This window comes from Dasypus novemcinctus, chromosome 2 (assembly GCF_030445035.2).
Source record: "Dasypus novemcinctus isolate mDasNov1 chromosome 2, mDasNov1.1.hap2, whole genome shotgun sequence".
Taxonomy (NCBI): Eukaryota; Metazoa; Chordata; class Mammalia; order Cingulata; family Dasypodidae; genus Dasypus; species Dasypus novemcinctus.
In genome coordinates, this window is record NC_080674.1 from 73,543,688 (window position 1) to 73,559,681 (window position 15,994).

The 15,994-nt window shown below is 33.1% G+C and overlaps 1 protein-coding gene across 2 annotated transcripts in view; it reads left to right on the forward strand.

Moving 5' to 3' along the window:
* Positions 1–15,994, forward strand: part of FCHO2 (FCH and mu domain containing endocytic adaptor 2) — a 193,935-nt gene that overhangs the window by 151,544 nt on the left and 26,397 nt on the right. The window contains exons 17-20 of one of the 2 annotated variants that reach the window (XM_071208560.1): positions 2,094–2,185; positions 7,625–7,728; positions 12,976–13,105; positions 14,672–14,731. In XM_071208560.1, the coding sequence (XP_071064661.1) occupies positions 2,094–2,185; positions 7,625–7,728; positions 12,976–13,105; positions 14,672–14,731 (386 nt within the window). The remainder of the gene's footprint in view (positions 1–2,093; positions 2,186–7,624; positions 7,729–12,975; positions 13,106–14,671; positions 14,732–15,994) is intronic. The other variant, XM_058310078.2, reaches the window with a different exon arrangement.

Sequence of the window (15,994 nt, forward strand, 5' to 3'; positions counted from 1 at the left end):
GTCAGTAGCTGGCAATCCTTGGCATTCTTTGTGTTATGCTATAACTCAGTCTCTGCCTCAGTTGTCATATGGCCCCCTTCTGCCATCTTCTCCCTATGTATCTCCCTTCCTCTTCTTATAAAGACACTAGTTACATTGAATTAAAGACAGAGAACTACAAGTGTTGGAAAGGATGTGAACAGATAGGAACACTTACTCACTTTTGGTGGGAATGTAAAACGGTACAGCCACTGTGGAGAACTGTTTGGCAGTTATGAAAGAAGTTGAATATAGACTTGCTGCATGATCCTGCACTACCACTATTGGGTATATACCCAGAAGAACTAAGAGCAGTGACAAAAATAGACATCTGCCCACCTATGTTCACAGTGGCATTATTCACGATTGCCAAAAGTTGGAAACAACCCAGGTGTCCATCAACTGTTGAATAGATAAACTGTGGTGTATTCACATGATGGAATACTGTGTAGCTGTAAGAAATGAAGTCATAAACCATGTGACAACATGGATGAACCTGGAGGACATTACGTTGAGCTAAGCGAGCCAGACACAAAAGGACAAATAGTGTATGATTGCGTTACTATGAACCAAATATATTTTGTAAAAAACATATTGTATGATTTTTAAAAAATTTGTATGTATCCAGTACATTAAATTGAGAAATATGTTTTTATTCAACTGTATTTTATTTTCTAATTATTTATATTTCCAATTATTAAATGTACAAAATAAAGTTTAAAAAATATTACAGTATGACTATAACTTTGAAAAATGTTAATATGTATACTGATAGAATGATAAAATGAAGACATATATTCCTGAATAGTTGTGTTGGTTTTATGGTTATCTTTGGATGATGATAATGAGTAATTTTTATTATAATTTCTTCGCTTTTCTCTATTTTATGACAATTCTACCTTAGCTTACAACCCTCCTTCTTATATCTACAACTCCAGTGATCTCTCTCTCTCTCTCTCTCTCTCACACACACACAAATGTTAGTACTTCAGTTTTTTTCCAACATCAAATCTTTACTCTGCTAAGCAGATAGGAAAAAAAAATGTTTATAATACCCAATTAGAAACAATTCTGAAGTATATTGAATTAAAGGCCCACCCTAACTCCTGTATGACTTCATTTTAACTTGCATGGTTTCTTTTTCACTAATCTATAAATAAGAATAATAGTTCCAGCTAATGTGTTTTACACAAGTAAAAGTAGGTTTAATTAAATGCATAGTTGAAAATTGTTTGATAGTTTTGAAGTTATGCCATAATTGGGCACTGTGATGGTATTTATCTTTTTTAAAGATCTGTTATTTAGTGTTTAACAACTGTTTTGAGGAATCATTTATATGACTATAATGCTATCCTTTATCATCCTAGGTATAGTGTGCTTCCATTTAGGTGCATGTTGAGATCCTAGACATGCATTTATGGATAATTGTAACATTATCATTTTAGTGAGTCTGCTATCTTATGTTTTTAAAAATATTTTTAAAAATAATAATTTGATGCATTAAAATATTTAAGCTGTCCTTCTCTACTAGAGAAGTAGTAAAAAATATATATATCTTCTGAACTTTTTCTCATCTTTGAAAATAAGTGTGACCTTATAGAATTTCCACCCTATTTCATATCACATAAGAAATTTTCTGTCCATGACTAGGTGCTAGCCTGTGAATTAGCAGGCCTGAAACTATTCTAGAACCAAGTAGCTGTGTATCTTGGGGCAGCTTTTTTAGACTTTTTGTGTTGTATTTCTTCATTTGTATAGCTGAAATCATTATTTCTTTTCTGACAGCCTCCAAGTTTATTAGACAAAGTGGGATAAATGGGGATTAATATTCCCTACTCTTCCCTACCAACTTCACATAATGCTATTGTAGGTCTGCTTCAATAATAGCAATTTATTAATATGTGTTTATTAAATCTGTTAAATAGGTTTCTTTACATATGCTATTGGCAGAGTATCCAGCTTTTTAATCATGTATATTGAGCTGTTATAATTCTATGAAATAAAAATAGGTGGCTAGATTTTATACTACTAAATGATTCCTTTGTAAAAATCCTCATTTTTTTACGTTATGATAGGAAAGGGACCAGTGATTTACTTGCTTGGGACCCCCTGTTTGGACCATCTCTTGATTCTTCTGCTACATCTTCACTAACTACATCATCATCAGGTAAATGTGTGTGTGTGTGTGTGTGTGTGTGTGTGTATACATACATTATTTTTAACTGAGGAATGTAATGGGTTTTTAAAAAATTGATTTATTCACCAGCGTATATTGTACTTGATCAAAATATTTTTAACGTGTCCTTTCATCATATTGCCAGTTAAAAGTGATTTTTTACTGGTTTTGTTAACTTAGTATAAAGACCCTATGACATAAACAATAAAAACTTATCAAATACCAAGAGATTTTTTTCATTTTCTAGGCATCATTCATATTAATATCCATATAATAATTTTGTAGAAAATTCATCTCTCTAGATCTGCATTAATGTATCCAGTCCTTTCTTGATGGATAGTCATGTTGCTTCTGATTTTTTAATATTATGAACATCCATGGACATAACAATTTTGTTCACATGTCTTACAGTGTCTCTATAATGATTTATAAGTAAAAATTTTCTTCATCATGCCCATTAGTTCTTATTGCCAAACTGCTTTCCAGAAAGGCATTAGCACCTTCTAAGCCAAGGGTTCTTAACCAGGGGTCTGTGGAAAGATTTCAGGGGGTCTGTGACCTTGAATTGAAAAAATCAGCTTGTTATCTCTATTTTCTCTGACCTCTAACTGAAATCTAGCATTCCCTTCACTTATGAATGTATGCAATAAATAAATTGCAGTAGTATTCATTTCACCTGACAGGCCTAAGGGTCTGTGGAACAAAAAAGATGAAGAACCCCTCTTCTAAGCAATATATGAAAAAACTTGTTAAATTATTTGAACTGTTGTTTTAGCAAGAACATTTAAGGTTCCCCTTTTCTTCACAATGTAAAATTCACTGTTAGCCAAAAATCAAAACAGGCATTAAAAATGAATGTTAATAAAACTGGTGCTTCTTCAAATTAAGAAAATGAAATCACCTTAAGTTGATCTTCATCTCTCTTCTTTGGGATTTTAGAATTGCCATGTAGTATTGGGGTTAAGGGAGTGCTGGAATGGGAGGAGAGGTACAGAGAACTTAATCTATTGAGTTCCTAATGTTTCACTCTGTTAGGAGCTTCCCATATCCTATGTAATTTCATCTCATTAACAGCTGCATGTAGTCCTTAATTATTGTCCCAGTTTTATAAGTGAAAAATCTAAAGCTCAGAGTAGCTAAAGAACTTCTCCAAGATTCCATAACCAGGAGCTAAGATTCAAACTTGGGTCTTAATAAATCTAACATCCAAAATCTTAGTTCTATCCATTATACCCTTGACAAATTAACAAAAAAAATAATATGTATTAAAATGTTTTACCATTAATAATAATAATAAACTTGAGTATTTAAAGTTAGGCTATTTTAATACCTAATTTAATATTTTAAATTAAAAAGAAATTATAAATGGATTATGGCAACTTAAACCCTGAACAGTATTGGAAATTTTGAAGGGAGGATGATCTGTACCTCATGCTTGTAAAACAATAAGAAACAGGTCAGAAGATAGATGAACATTTTCTGAGCTACAGCATAGCCATTCTCAGTAGGCATTTGTTAGTATAGCAAATTTGTTTTATAAAGCTAAACTTATAAAACAAAAACAATTATGTAAGGAAGTAATTGTACAGAAAAAACTGAGGTTGCCAAGGTCTTTGTTTAGTAAAAATGTCAAAATGGTGTTTTATATTTAAAATGAAGAGGGTTCTGAGTATTTTAAATTTTTAATATCCACTTATGAATTATTCAAATAATTAATAAAATTTTTCAAACTGGTAGCGCAGACTTTGGTTATTTAAAAATTTTCTTCATAATTCTGTGCTTTCTTTCTTGCTATTTTCTCTAGCATAGTCTCTTCCTTTTCAAAAAAGTTCTCTGGCTCTTCCTCTTCCTACCTGTCTAAAGAATGTTTTGCCCATATCAATTCGAATCATGTAAAAAAAATGATACATTTTAATTCAGTGTTCATTTGATTTTTAGCAGCTAGAAAGTGATAAAGCATTTATTAAGCCTTCACTATATTTCACATTTACTTTACTTCAGTATGCATTTTTAAATTTTCCTACTTATCTGAAAAATAATATAAATTATTTTACCCTTTAAAAGAACAGATGATTAATTAAACTTTCAGTTGAGCAGAATATAATTATTATTGATCAAATTGCAATACATTATTGAAGATTTTTCATTTTGCAGACTGGCCCTAAGTGAAATTGTGAAATAGACATTTTACGTTATATTTTATTCCACATCTTTCTGCAATGCACCCCTTCCTCATCTTCTCATCCTCTACACACATACCCATTTTTACGTTTTAGCAAGTCTCAGGCAGTCAGCTTTCTTACCTTTATTTGCCCCTCTCTAAATCTTTATTCAGCAGTGACCTCATTTCAGCTAAATTATTGGAAAGCAGTCTAAAAATAATTCCAATCAGTGAGTTAATAACATATATTAAGCCTCCTAGCATTGTATGTTTAAAGAGGATGCTTAGAGCTTGACAGAGAAGTAGTTTCAATTGCCTCATCTACCATGTAGACTAGTATTTCTGAACAATTTTTAATCCATGTACCCTTTAAATGGAAATATCTTTTACCTCCCTCTCTTTGGTAAGCGCAGCATAGACTATTTCCTTCTTTGCCAGTGGATTTAAACGAGCTCTTTTGCTGTACAAAAACACTAACTTTTGAAAAAACATGTGTTTTTGGACCTTCGGTTTTATTCAAATGTATTTTAAATTTCTTTGTTTATATTTGTTTTCCTTCCTTAGTTAATGTAAAGTTTGAGCTCATGCTTTTGTTCTATGTATTTATTAAATATTTCAAGTTTAAGTAATAAAAGTGACATTAAGCTGAAACAACTATTTGGCCATATAGATTTATATTTCTGTTCTAGAATTTTCTGGTTGCTTCTGGTTTCCAATTGTTTTCTTTTCCTCCAGCTGTCCTTAAAGAGCAGAAATAGGAAATCCTTTTCCTCTCTTTGCCTTGGTGTATGATAACTCAATCTTTACTTGGAACCAGGTCAGAGGCTAAGTCTAGAAACCCATCACCAGACTTTTCCACTAACCCTCTATGCTATTCCGCTGTTAACAGGGCCACCAGAGAGCACAGATAAGTGCTTTTGCTTCAGGGTCACATCAGTGGATTTCCTTTACTGATGAACTTATTACAGTTTTATCACTCCAGGGCAGGTCAGAAGGCATTCCAGAGATTGCACTGTAAAGCTGAAATTGCTTTAGGTTCTTTGATGCTTTGGATGGGAGGTCTTTCAACAACTCAATCTCTGAGAATCAAAGTGCCTTTTGCCATAATATTACATGTCCTGAAAAATAACTAACTGAAGAAGCAAACAGTGCTGCTATTTCTTTTGCATCATCACCACTTCTTCTAGATTCTAGATTAGTTTCTGCCTTTGTTCAGATAAACAATGGTATGGCGAACATGTTTATTCTTCTTAGGTAACATCAGAGGGAAGGTATAGGTTAGCCCCTATCTTTCTTTTTTTTACTTTACGGGTCACTTCCTGTTCTTGAAACTCTGCATATAATTGAATTTTTTTTTTTTTGCTTTGAGCAGCTCCATGCCTCCAAAAGAAAAGAAACATAGTGCTCTAAAGAATGTAAACACCTGTGGCATATGCACATATTATATAAATTCAGTGTGATCTTTACAAGTACTGTTGTTAGATTACTCTCAAAAAGCAAATTCTGATTAATTGAAGAAGCTGAATTTAACACTTCTAAATGAGGAGAGGGCAACTTGATACATAATGAAGCTCCAGGTGTAAATGCTGTTTGAAACTCTCACAGACTTGAGTATAAGTCAGAGCTGGTTTCATTGATAATAAACACATCTTTAAAGCAGACATATCATGGCACAGGGAAGTGTTTTTGGTGCACATTTCTTCCAATGTACAGAAAAAAGTATGATTACAGCAATAAGTAGTGCTCACTGGAAGAAAGCAGCAACTTTAGAATCTAACCTTGATTTCTTAGCTTTTTACTGTTTTCCTCAAACAACTTGAACTGTGCTTGCAGCTTGCATCTTATATTCCCTTGTGATATTCTTTATAATCAACTCCCACCCCCACCTTCCTGCATTTACTTCATTTACTTTAGTTTGTTTTTTGTTTGTTTGTTTAGAAAATGTTGGGGATTGAACCCAGGACCTTGTACATGTGAAGTACTCAACCACTGAGCTACACCCACTCCCCTTCATTTACTTTTATTCCTGTGATTACCCGTTGTTTTAGGTCTCTTCCTATCACCTACAGGCCCCTTCCTTTCATGCTTCCATTCTTTCATCAATGATCCTATGACCCTCATCTTTCCTGTTTGTTTTCCCATGTATATACTTAGGCTCATTCATATATTTTAACTTTGCATATCTGTGAACTTTACAGAACTTGCTGAATGTATTTTTCTTATTCTTATATTCTTTAGTCTCTGAATTATAGTCCTACTTTTTGGAAGGACCAGAGGGATTTGAAAATCATTCTAGGTTAATTTATGTAAAGATGATTTAAACATATTTGCTTTCATTCTGCTTTATTATGTATTTTTGACTTTTGATGTGCACTTGAATTTCATTCAGTAATTTATGGTAAGAGTTAAATTAGGAATGCTCATTTTAGTATTGGCATTAAAAAGCAATGAACACTAAATTTGTATAAGATTTAGGAAGAGTTAAGATACTATGTAGAACACTTAACAAAAATTAATTGTATTGTTTGGAGGAAATTTTGGGGGTAAACTAATAGGTGTTTTTGTTTGTTTGTTTTTAGGAGGTACCAGGGATTGAACCCAGGGCCTCATGTATGGGATGGAGGCGCTCAACCACTTGAGCTACATCCGCTCCCCAAAGAGAGTTGGTTTTTTCATTTGTTTTTTGTTTTTTTGTTAAAAGTTACTGGGATTGAACCCGGGACCTCATGCATGGGAAGCAGGCACTCAACCACTTGAGCTAGACCTGCTCCCAATAGATTTTTTATTCTTTGCTTATCCCAATAATGTTACTGTATGATTTTTAAAGTCCAAGTAACAAGTTTAAGGTAAGTGTTGTATTACTGAGGGTACTGCTTCAAAGACTTTGTTCTTGCAGTACTTTCTGTAAAGTAGATGTATTGGCAATAAGCGTCTGACCTTAGGCCTTAAATTTGTTTATTTTTACCAGTTAATTTATCAGATTTAACTTTTTATGTGTAAATATTTGAAACAGGAAATAAAATTTACATTGTTTACCAGTTTTATTGAAAAAATTAATGATTTTAAGGAATATCATTGACAGCTTTGAATAAAAGCATATTTGATAGCTATGTCCTATTATTTCAACAAATATTTATAATTAGATTTTTTTTAAAACTTATGAAAAAAAAGCTTTGAATCCCAACAGTTCCTATATAATAGAATGTCTTTATGTAAGGATTGCTACATACTAATGATTTTCTTCAAATTCTCTTTTTCCCCCCCACCAGCCAGGCCCACAACTCCTCTTTCTGTAGGCACCATTGTCCCACCTCCAAGGCCAGCTTCCAGACCAAAGCTTACTTCAGGCAAACTCAGTGGGATTAATGAAATAGTATGTACTCAGGTTTTTTGGTTTTTTTTCCAATTAACTGTTTTGATGTAAGATGCAAATGATACTTTTCTCTATGCCCCATTACAATTAAATGCTTGAAGTTTTCTACTCAAGGCAGCAAAGTATAGAAAAATTGCCCCAATTCCTACCCCCTGTACTCTCTCTTATTACCTCAGTGGTCCAACCTGTGGAGCAAGACATTGTTTAGAAGGGATGAGATTTCCTGAGAAAGTTGGCACATTACAAAAATACCATTCAGGATCCATTGCTTCACATTAAAGAAGCAATTTTCATGTAATTCCTCTCAAAATAAAATATTAAGGAAGAAATGGTAGCCTGTTATTAGGCTTTAGAAAGCATACTGTCAGGAGGCTTCTAGAGGGTATCTAGTCCTACTTCCTTTATTTTATTCATATGGAAACCAGAGTTCTCATCAGTTAAGTGACTTGTAAAAGTACATTTTGTTTTTAAAAAAAAAACGAAAGCAAAAAGCAGAAAAAAAATCATTGATCTTCAGAAATCATCAGATGAAAGAAAATATATGGATTCTTTTTAAAGTGAGGAAGCCTTCCCAAACCAGGCTTCTTGCCTTCAATCTGTGCTGTTTTGCTCCATCATCTACACTGTTGCCAGAATTAAATTTCTAAAAGTCAAACTTAATCTTGTTTTTTTTTTCTCTTGATATACATCTCCATTGGTTCCAATAATCTATGTGGTTGAATATTTTAGCTCAATGTACAGTGTTCTTTCTAAAGTTGCCTCAACAACTTGCATTGTCAGATTAACCACACAACTTTGTACTCTTTGCAGTCTAGGTTCCTGTGTTCCTTTCCTGTGTTCACCAAATACATCATGCTCTTTTATACATCCATGTCTTTTATCCTGTTCCCTCTATCTGAAACATCCCTCAGTTTTCTCTGTTACAAACTGACATCTTTCTTTAAGACCCAAGTAAAAATTACTGCCTTTTTTGATCATTCTGCTACTCTTCCCCCAAAAGATTTAATCATTCCCTTCCCTATGTCCCATAATACTTTACACATATTTCTGTTAGTGCACATATCACATTGTATGTACTTCACTTGTGTGTGTTCCCCTTTCTCAGCCACATCATAGCAAGTTTCATTTCCTCAGTACTTTGCATAATGCTTGCCCCACAGTACAGTTAGGAAATATTCAGTGAATAAATAAAAAGGCTTGAGCACCAAATTTAGTGACATCTTTCTCTCTATCCCAGTGAATAAACATAGTAGAAGTGAAATGAAATACTAGGTACAAGTGGCCAAGGAGATGGCAAAAATTACTGCATCTTCATAACATTTTTTCCTGATATCAAAAGCAATGCATGATCATATAAAATTTAGAAAATAGAGAAAATAAAAATTCCTTTATATGTCAGATATATACCCAAAGATAACCACTGTTAACAGTTATATATTTCCTCTCATTTTTTTAGTGCATAAATGTTATCCAGAGGCAGTGAAATGTAATGGGTAAAAGTACAGACTTACGAGCTGAGCAACCTTGGGCTTGGATTCTCAGTTTTATCATGGGTAAAATGGGGATAATGATACTATGATGTTATGAGACTCTGAGTTATGAGTTAATATAATATATAAAACACTATAACATTGTCAGGTGCAAAGTAATTGCTTGGAAAAGTCAGTTATTAGGACTGTGAAATGTGTATGTTTTTAAGTAAAACACATTTTTATTTTATTTTATTTTATTTTATTTTATTTTATTTTATTTTATTATTTTTTTTTTAAAGATTTATTTATTTTATTTAATTTCCCCCCCTCCGCTGGTTGTCTGTTCTTGGTGTCTATTTGTTGCGTCTTGTTTCTTTGTCTGCTTTTGTTTCTTTGTCCGCTTCTGTTGTCGTCAGCGGCACAGGAAGTGTGGGCGGCGCCATTCCTGGGCAGGCTGCACTTTCTTTTCACGCTGGGCAGCTTTCCTCACGGGCGCACTCCTTGCGCGTGGGGCTCCCCCACGCGGGGGACACCCTTGCGTGGCACGGCACTCTTTGCGCGCATCAGCACTGCGCATGGCCAGCTCCACACGGGTCGAGGAGGCCCGGGGTTTGAACCGCGGACCTCCCATATGGTAGACGGACGCCCTAACCACTGGGCCAAAGTCCGTTTCCCCATTTTTATTTTAAATAAAGCAAATTATATTATAAATAAAATTAAAAATACATTTTAAATTAAAGGTTTAAAAACATTTTCAATTTGTTTTTCACTTGAAATTATTTTAGAAAATGTCTTTCTATATCATGAGTTATTCTTTTTCTATAGTTTTAAACTTCTTTGAAGTGGTAGAATCCTTTGTCAAATCTTAAATTATAAGTCTATTAAATAAAAGTATGGCTGTTATGTTACAGTAAAATCCTTCACATACCCCCTTCAATACCCCCACCCACTCCACCCTTATCTTGCAGGACATTTAGAAACCACCCTCTGAGAACTTCAGGGAACACTATTTGAAGTGACTTCAGAGTATGTCGAAGTGTAAATGCTTTATTTTCTATACTGTTGCCAAAATTAATTTTCTAAAAGTTTTTATTAGAAATTTTTTAATTTTACATTTATTCCAAAGTTTGATTTTTATGAAGTGTCTTAATAAGTATGCTTATGCATACTTCTTTGCAGACATTCATTGTTTCCTTTGTAAAAAATTTTTTAAAAGGTGAAATTCATGAACTAGAGGGAAAACATTTTTTAAGGCTCTTGATAATTATTGTTGTTTTGCCCACCAGAAAAGTCATACTGAACTGAATTCTCTCCAGCTCTACATTGAAGTGCCTTTTTTCTTGCATGCTTATAAATGAGCTTTTCTGGAGAGAGGGCTCATAGCTTTCACTAGACATTGAAAGGGACCTAAATCCTCCCCCCATCTCACAAAGAACCCTATTGTTCTAGAGCAGTGGTTCTCAAAACTTGGTCCCTAGACCAGCAGCATTAGCATCACATAGGAACTAGGTAGAAATTCAGTTTCACTGGATCCACCACAGACAAATCAGAAATTCTGGGGAGGGGTTCAGCAATTTTGTGTTTTAACAAGCCCTCCTGGTGATTCTGATGCACTAATATTTGATAACCACTGTCTTAAAAGAGTCCTGTCCAAAAGAAATACAATGCAAGCAACATATATAATTTTTAATATTTTAATTGCCATATTAAAAATAATATAAGACAAGAAATAAAATTTAATAATACTTTTATTTTACCTAGTATATCACAATATTATTTTAACAATATATATTTTATAATATATTTTATAATATTTCAGTACATAAAATTATTGAGATATTTTCCTCCTTTTTTGCACTTTTTGAAATCAGAATTTTATGCTTAGTGCTCATCTCAGTTTAAACTAGCCACATTTCAAGTGTTCAACCACTTGCAGTAAGTGACTGCTATACTAGATAGCACAGTTCTAGAAAATGAGACACTTAGAAAAAAAGTTGTTTTTATCTTTTCATAAAAAATTTTTGAAATGAACTGTGAAAATGTAGCCACATTTTATTGGCCATGAGATCATGTTGCCACAGAAGAAATGTCCCCCAAGTATCTGATCTCAAGACTTCCAAGCATGTAAGTTTCAGATCAGCTGTTGAATTCACTATCTATTCAGTCCCATGTCCTGCACCACCTTTATCTACATACACAGCTTCATTTTTAGCACATTGGTGTATTTTTTCAGCCTGTTGTCCATGTGACATCATCCAAACGCTATTAAATTGGGAGAGGGTGGTGTGCTAATTGTCAAACTCTATTATAGTATGATTGTTTTTATAAAAATGTATGTCTGTAAGCTTTTATTCATATAATGAGTGATTATAGAATTTTGTCTTCCTTTTTTTTTTTTTTAAATATTCCTCAAATAAATGAGGATAGGAACAATGTCTCTTTTCTTCCCTGCTCTGTCTCTAGTATAAAACTCAGGGCCTGACACATAGTACATACTAAATAAATATTCATATTCACCAATACTTCTGTAAGCAGGAAAAAGTTATTTTAAACTAAGTGTGCCTTATTTTTTAAAGTGAAATATTTCCAAAAGTGTTGCTAATGGATTATTGGAACAATTAGGAGTTTGCAAGGAAAAAAAATCCATGCACCAAAATAACAGATAAACTAATTGGAACTTTAGCTTTCCATAATTGTTTTTATGTCTAATTAGAAAAATGGGAAAATAAGAGAAGTAAAATTTTTTAGACTTCTGTATGGGGTGAACGTTTTCAATTAGGAAGCCTTATAAGGAATTATGAAGGAAAATGTCGACAGAGTTGTAAACACCAAAAATAGAGGGAAGCACTATTTAGAGAAAAGTGTTTGCAGCAAATAAAGCAGAGGGTTAGTTAAAGCTCAAGTAATATGAATATCTCCCAAAACTAAATCAGATAAAGCTAATATGGACAGGTTATAAAAGAGAAAATCCAAATCCTGTTTTTATCTATCAAATTAGGTGTTTTTGTTTTGTTTTGTTTTATATAAGGTATGAAATAATATCTCAGTGTAGTGGTCTATTTTTTTTATTTTTATTTTTAATTTTTAGTTTCATACCCCCCCTCCAGGAGGGCTTCCTTATCTGTTTACTCATTGTTTGCACTTGTTGTCTGTTCATTGTTTGTACTTGTTGTCTTCTTGTTGTTTTTGCTCGTTATCTGCTTGTTGTCTATTTTTTCTTTAGGAGGCACTGGGAATGAGCCTGGGACCTTCCATGGGGGAGGCAGGCGCTCAACTGCGTGAGCCAATTCTGCTCCCCAGGTTTTTTGTTGTTTTTTTTTAATTGTTATTTTTCCTTATTCTGGAAAAATAATAATTATCCATTGATTGCTGGCAAAGGTTCAGAGAAATAGGTATTCTCAGATATTTGTGGGTAGTAGGGTAAAGTAAATAACCTTTTTGGGAAGCAGTTTGGTAGTATGTACGAAGAGCCTTCATACTTTTTAAACTAATATTTTAATTTCTGAGCATCTGTATTAAACATAATTTTGGCAATACAGAAATTTTTTTATGCAGAAAAACCCTCGTGATAGCATTATTTTAAAATAACCTTTTCAGCTTTTAGTATATTCTCAAAAAAGAATTTGATCTATGTTTATCTGTGATTTTGAGTTATATGAAACTGACACAATTTGGTTTGGTATATTAAAATTAAACTTACCTGATACCTAAAAATCTTTTCTAACAATGGAGGAGTTGTTTTAACATTTTGATAAGTAACTTTTTGTTATTTAAGCCCAGGCCATTCAGCCCACCTGTAACTTCTAACACCAGCCCACCTCCTGCCGCCCCTTTAGCCCGGGCAGAAAGTTCTTCCTCTATCTCATCATCTGCTTCACTGAGTGCTGCCAATACTCCAACAGTAGGTAAGTGATAATTAGCAACTGCATGTGAAATTTAACATTCCAAAGTATGATCAAGCTTATTGTTTTTTTAAATAGGCTGGTGAAATATTTAACATGAAAAGTTTTGTTTTTCTGTTATCATACTGTATAGCCACATTTTCCTTTACTCTTTGACAGTCTATTATCTGGATAGGAGACTTTTAACCATGATTAGCAGTTTTAAGAAGCAACAAATTTATAAACTGCTGATCGATATAAATAGTGGGAGGCAAAATATAATGCACTTCTTTCTGTTATGAATTGATAGTTTCATTCCTAAGAAATTTTGTTTTAAAAACAATTGTTTTTAAAATAATTGATTCAATGAAAAAAAGGAGTTTTATGCTTGCAATTAATTTTTTTTTTTCCAGAAGAATTTAAAAGTGAAGATTTTAAAATGGCTCCTAGGCATAACTATATAAGCCTAAACTTCACCAAACAAGTCCAGTATTTTTCTTACCTCTAGCTTTTGCTCAAGGGTTTTTCTTGTCTTCACCATTATCCAGTTCTTCAAGCAAATTCTTAATACAAAGCACAAAGCCAGCTTAAAACAAAGCAACTTTATTTTGGAGCAGCAGCTTCTCATCAAAACTATAACTCATTGTCCTTTTTTCTGCTCATTTTAATGATGGGGTCATCCTTGATAATACAAATCACTGATTTCCACTAATTGAGCATTAATTCATTATCAAAGTATGGTCCTTGGACGTGCAGCATCTGCATTACCTGGGAACTTATTAGAAATGTAGACATTTTAAAATCAGAAACTCTGAGGGTAGAGCTAGCAATCTGTTTTTTAACAGGTCATTCAGGTGATACTGATACATGGTGAGTTTGAGAACTATTGCTCTCATTATTTGATTTGTCAAAACTCATATGAGAAATGTATCTTGTGTGTGTGGCAATTGTAAAAATGGAATAAGAAGGCATAAAAATGGCATAATTGTAAAAATGGTTTGATTTCTAAATGTTCTAACATTTAGACATTTAAACGTAACCATCCTATTTTTATGGCTTCATGAGCAAAGCATTTTTTTCATTTTTAAACTTTTATAAATTGAATATACCTAAGATTTTTACTTAGTTGTTTAATGAGCACTTCATTCTTATTCTTTGTGCATGTTATTTTGTTAATTTTTGTTTCCACAGAATCTGTATTTCAGTCATAAGAAACATTGATGGGTCCTACTAGAAATCAGGCAGGTGATCTGGGTAACTAAAATAAGCTTGAGTTCTTCTCCACTATCTTTAGATTTTTCAGGTTTTCTGTTTGTCATGGAAACTTTAATTTTGATTGGGTTGGTACATATTTATTCACAGTTTAAGGCAGTGCTAGCAATAATTAGAACCAAAAGTAGGTGACAATGATACAGGCAGGCAAGATGTATGTGGGTTTTGTACAACAAAGGTTCTTTAAATCTACCTAAAAAGTTCTCTTTCTCTATCATCATGCTTAACTTTCTGTTTAAGTTTAAAATTTTGATTCTTCTTGGTTCTTGAAAATGTTTTTTTTCCCCTGCAATATTTTGTTTTATTTAAATATAATAGAAGATGATAATTTGATTGGGACACTCTCTGAAATTGAAAAGCACTGTGAGACATCACCAGGTATAGTATCAGAAGGAAATGTATGTGTTTGACTAATAATTCTAAAGTGTATCTAAAATACTTTGTGACCTAACTTTTCCTTTTCCAGCAATAAATGGTATCTCAGAAATCAAGAATAACTAAGGTTTAACTGTCTCAATTTTGTACTAATTATGTCCAGTTGCTATACAAGGATCCATTGGAATCAAATTCCTAATTATAGAGAACTAATATTTTTGCATTTTGTTCTCTGTCCCTGCTCTCCTCTGCTCAACATTAAGAAGTATCAGTAAATCTTAACTCTAAAGCTATCAAAATCGGGAAAAAATTATCAGAAAGAAACAGAAAGAATGAGTCCATTTTTTTAAAAAATCCTAATAACTATACACCTGAGCAAAGGCTGTCATGAAAACTGTGCATATAATGAGCTGAAGCTAAAAGCACAAATATAGGAAATAATTGTGGATGAACCTGTTTTTTACTCCTGAGCTAGAAAGAATTCTACGTAAATACCCATTAATTGTTACAGTGAAATTTTTCCAGTGCACAAACATATTTTGCATTGTAATTAAATTTCTTTTCAGTCTGCCTTTTTCACTTAACATTTTGCAGTACATCCCCACAGCTATGCCTCTTGTTCAGACTCTTACCATCTTTCACATAATCATCCCTCACCTGGTCCAAATTTGAATCCCTGACAACAGTCAGTTTTTCCTTCAGTCCAGGCTCCACTGTATATTCAGAATGATCTTATTAAGTGAACCACATAATGTTTTTCTTAAACATTTTCAGTATTTCTTAGTGCCAAAAGGATAAAATCAAAGGTCCTCCACATCCTGATCTGGAACATAAACACTTCTCCAGCCTCTTTATATCCTTTCATCATTCCAGCCCATGCATCACCCATAAAGCATGCTCCCACTTTGTAAAACTACTAGTTTTCAAAAAGGCACTTGGTGAGTGTGTGTGCCTCCTTAGCAAAATACATAGCACATATTAATGGTTAGCAGCTTTATGATTTAGTGAATGAATTTTCATATTCTTGAGTTCCTCACTTTCATATGAAATTTTAAATTGTCTTCTTTGGGCTGCGGGGTACTTTTCCCAGGAGCCAAGAAGCAGGAATTCTTGTTTCTATGTATATTTAAACACTGAGCTGTTTTCTAGCTATAAAGAACCTTCAAAATCTAGTACTGCAAAATCTTCTGGGTCTCAAAGCCAGCATAATATTTTTTCTAATGTAGGAACTCAGATTTAGTAGTGAGGCAGAGAAATTTAATACTT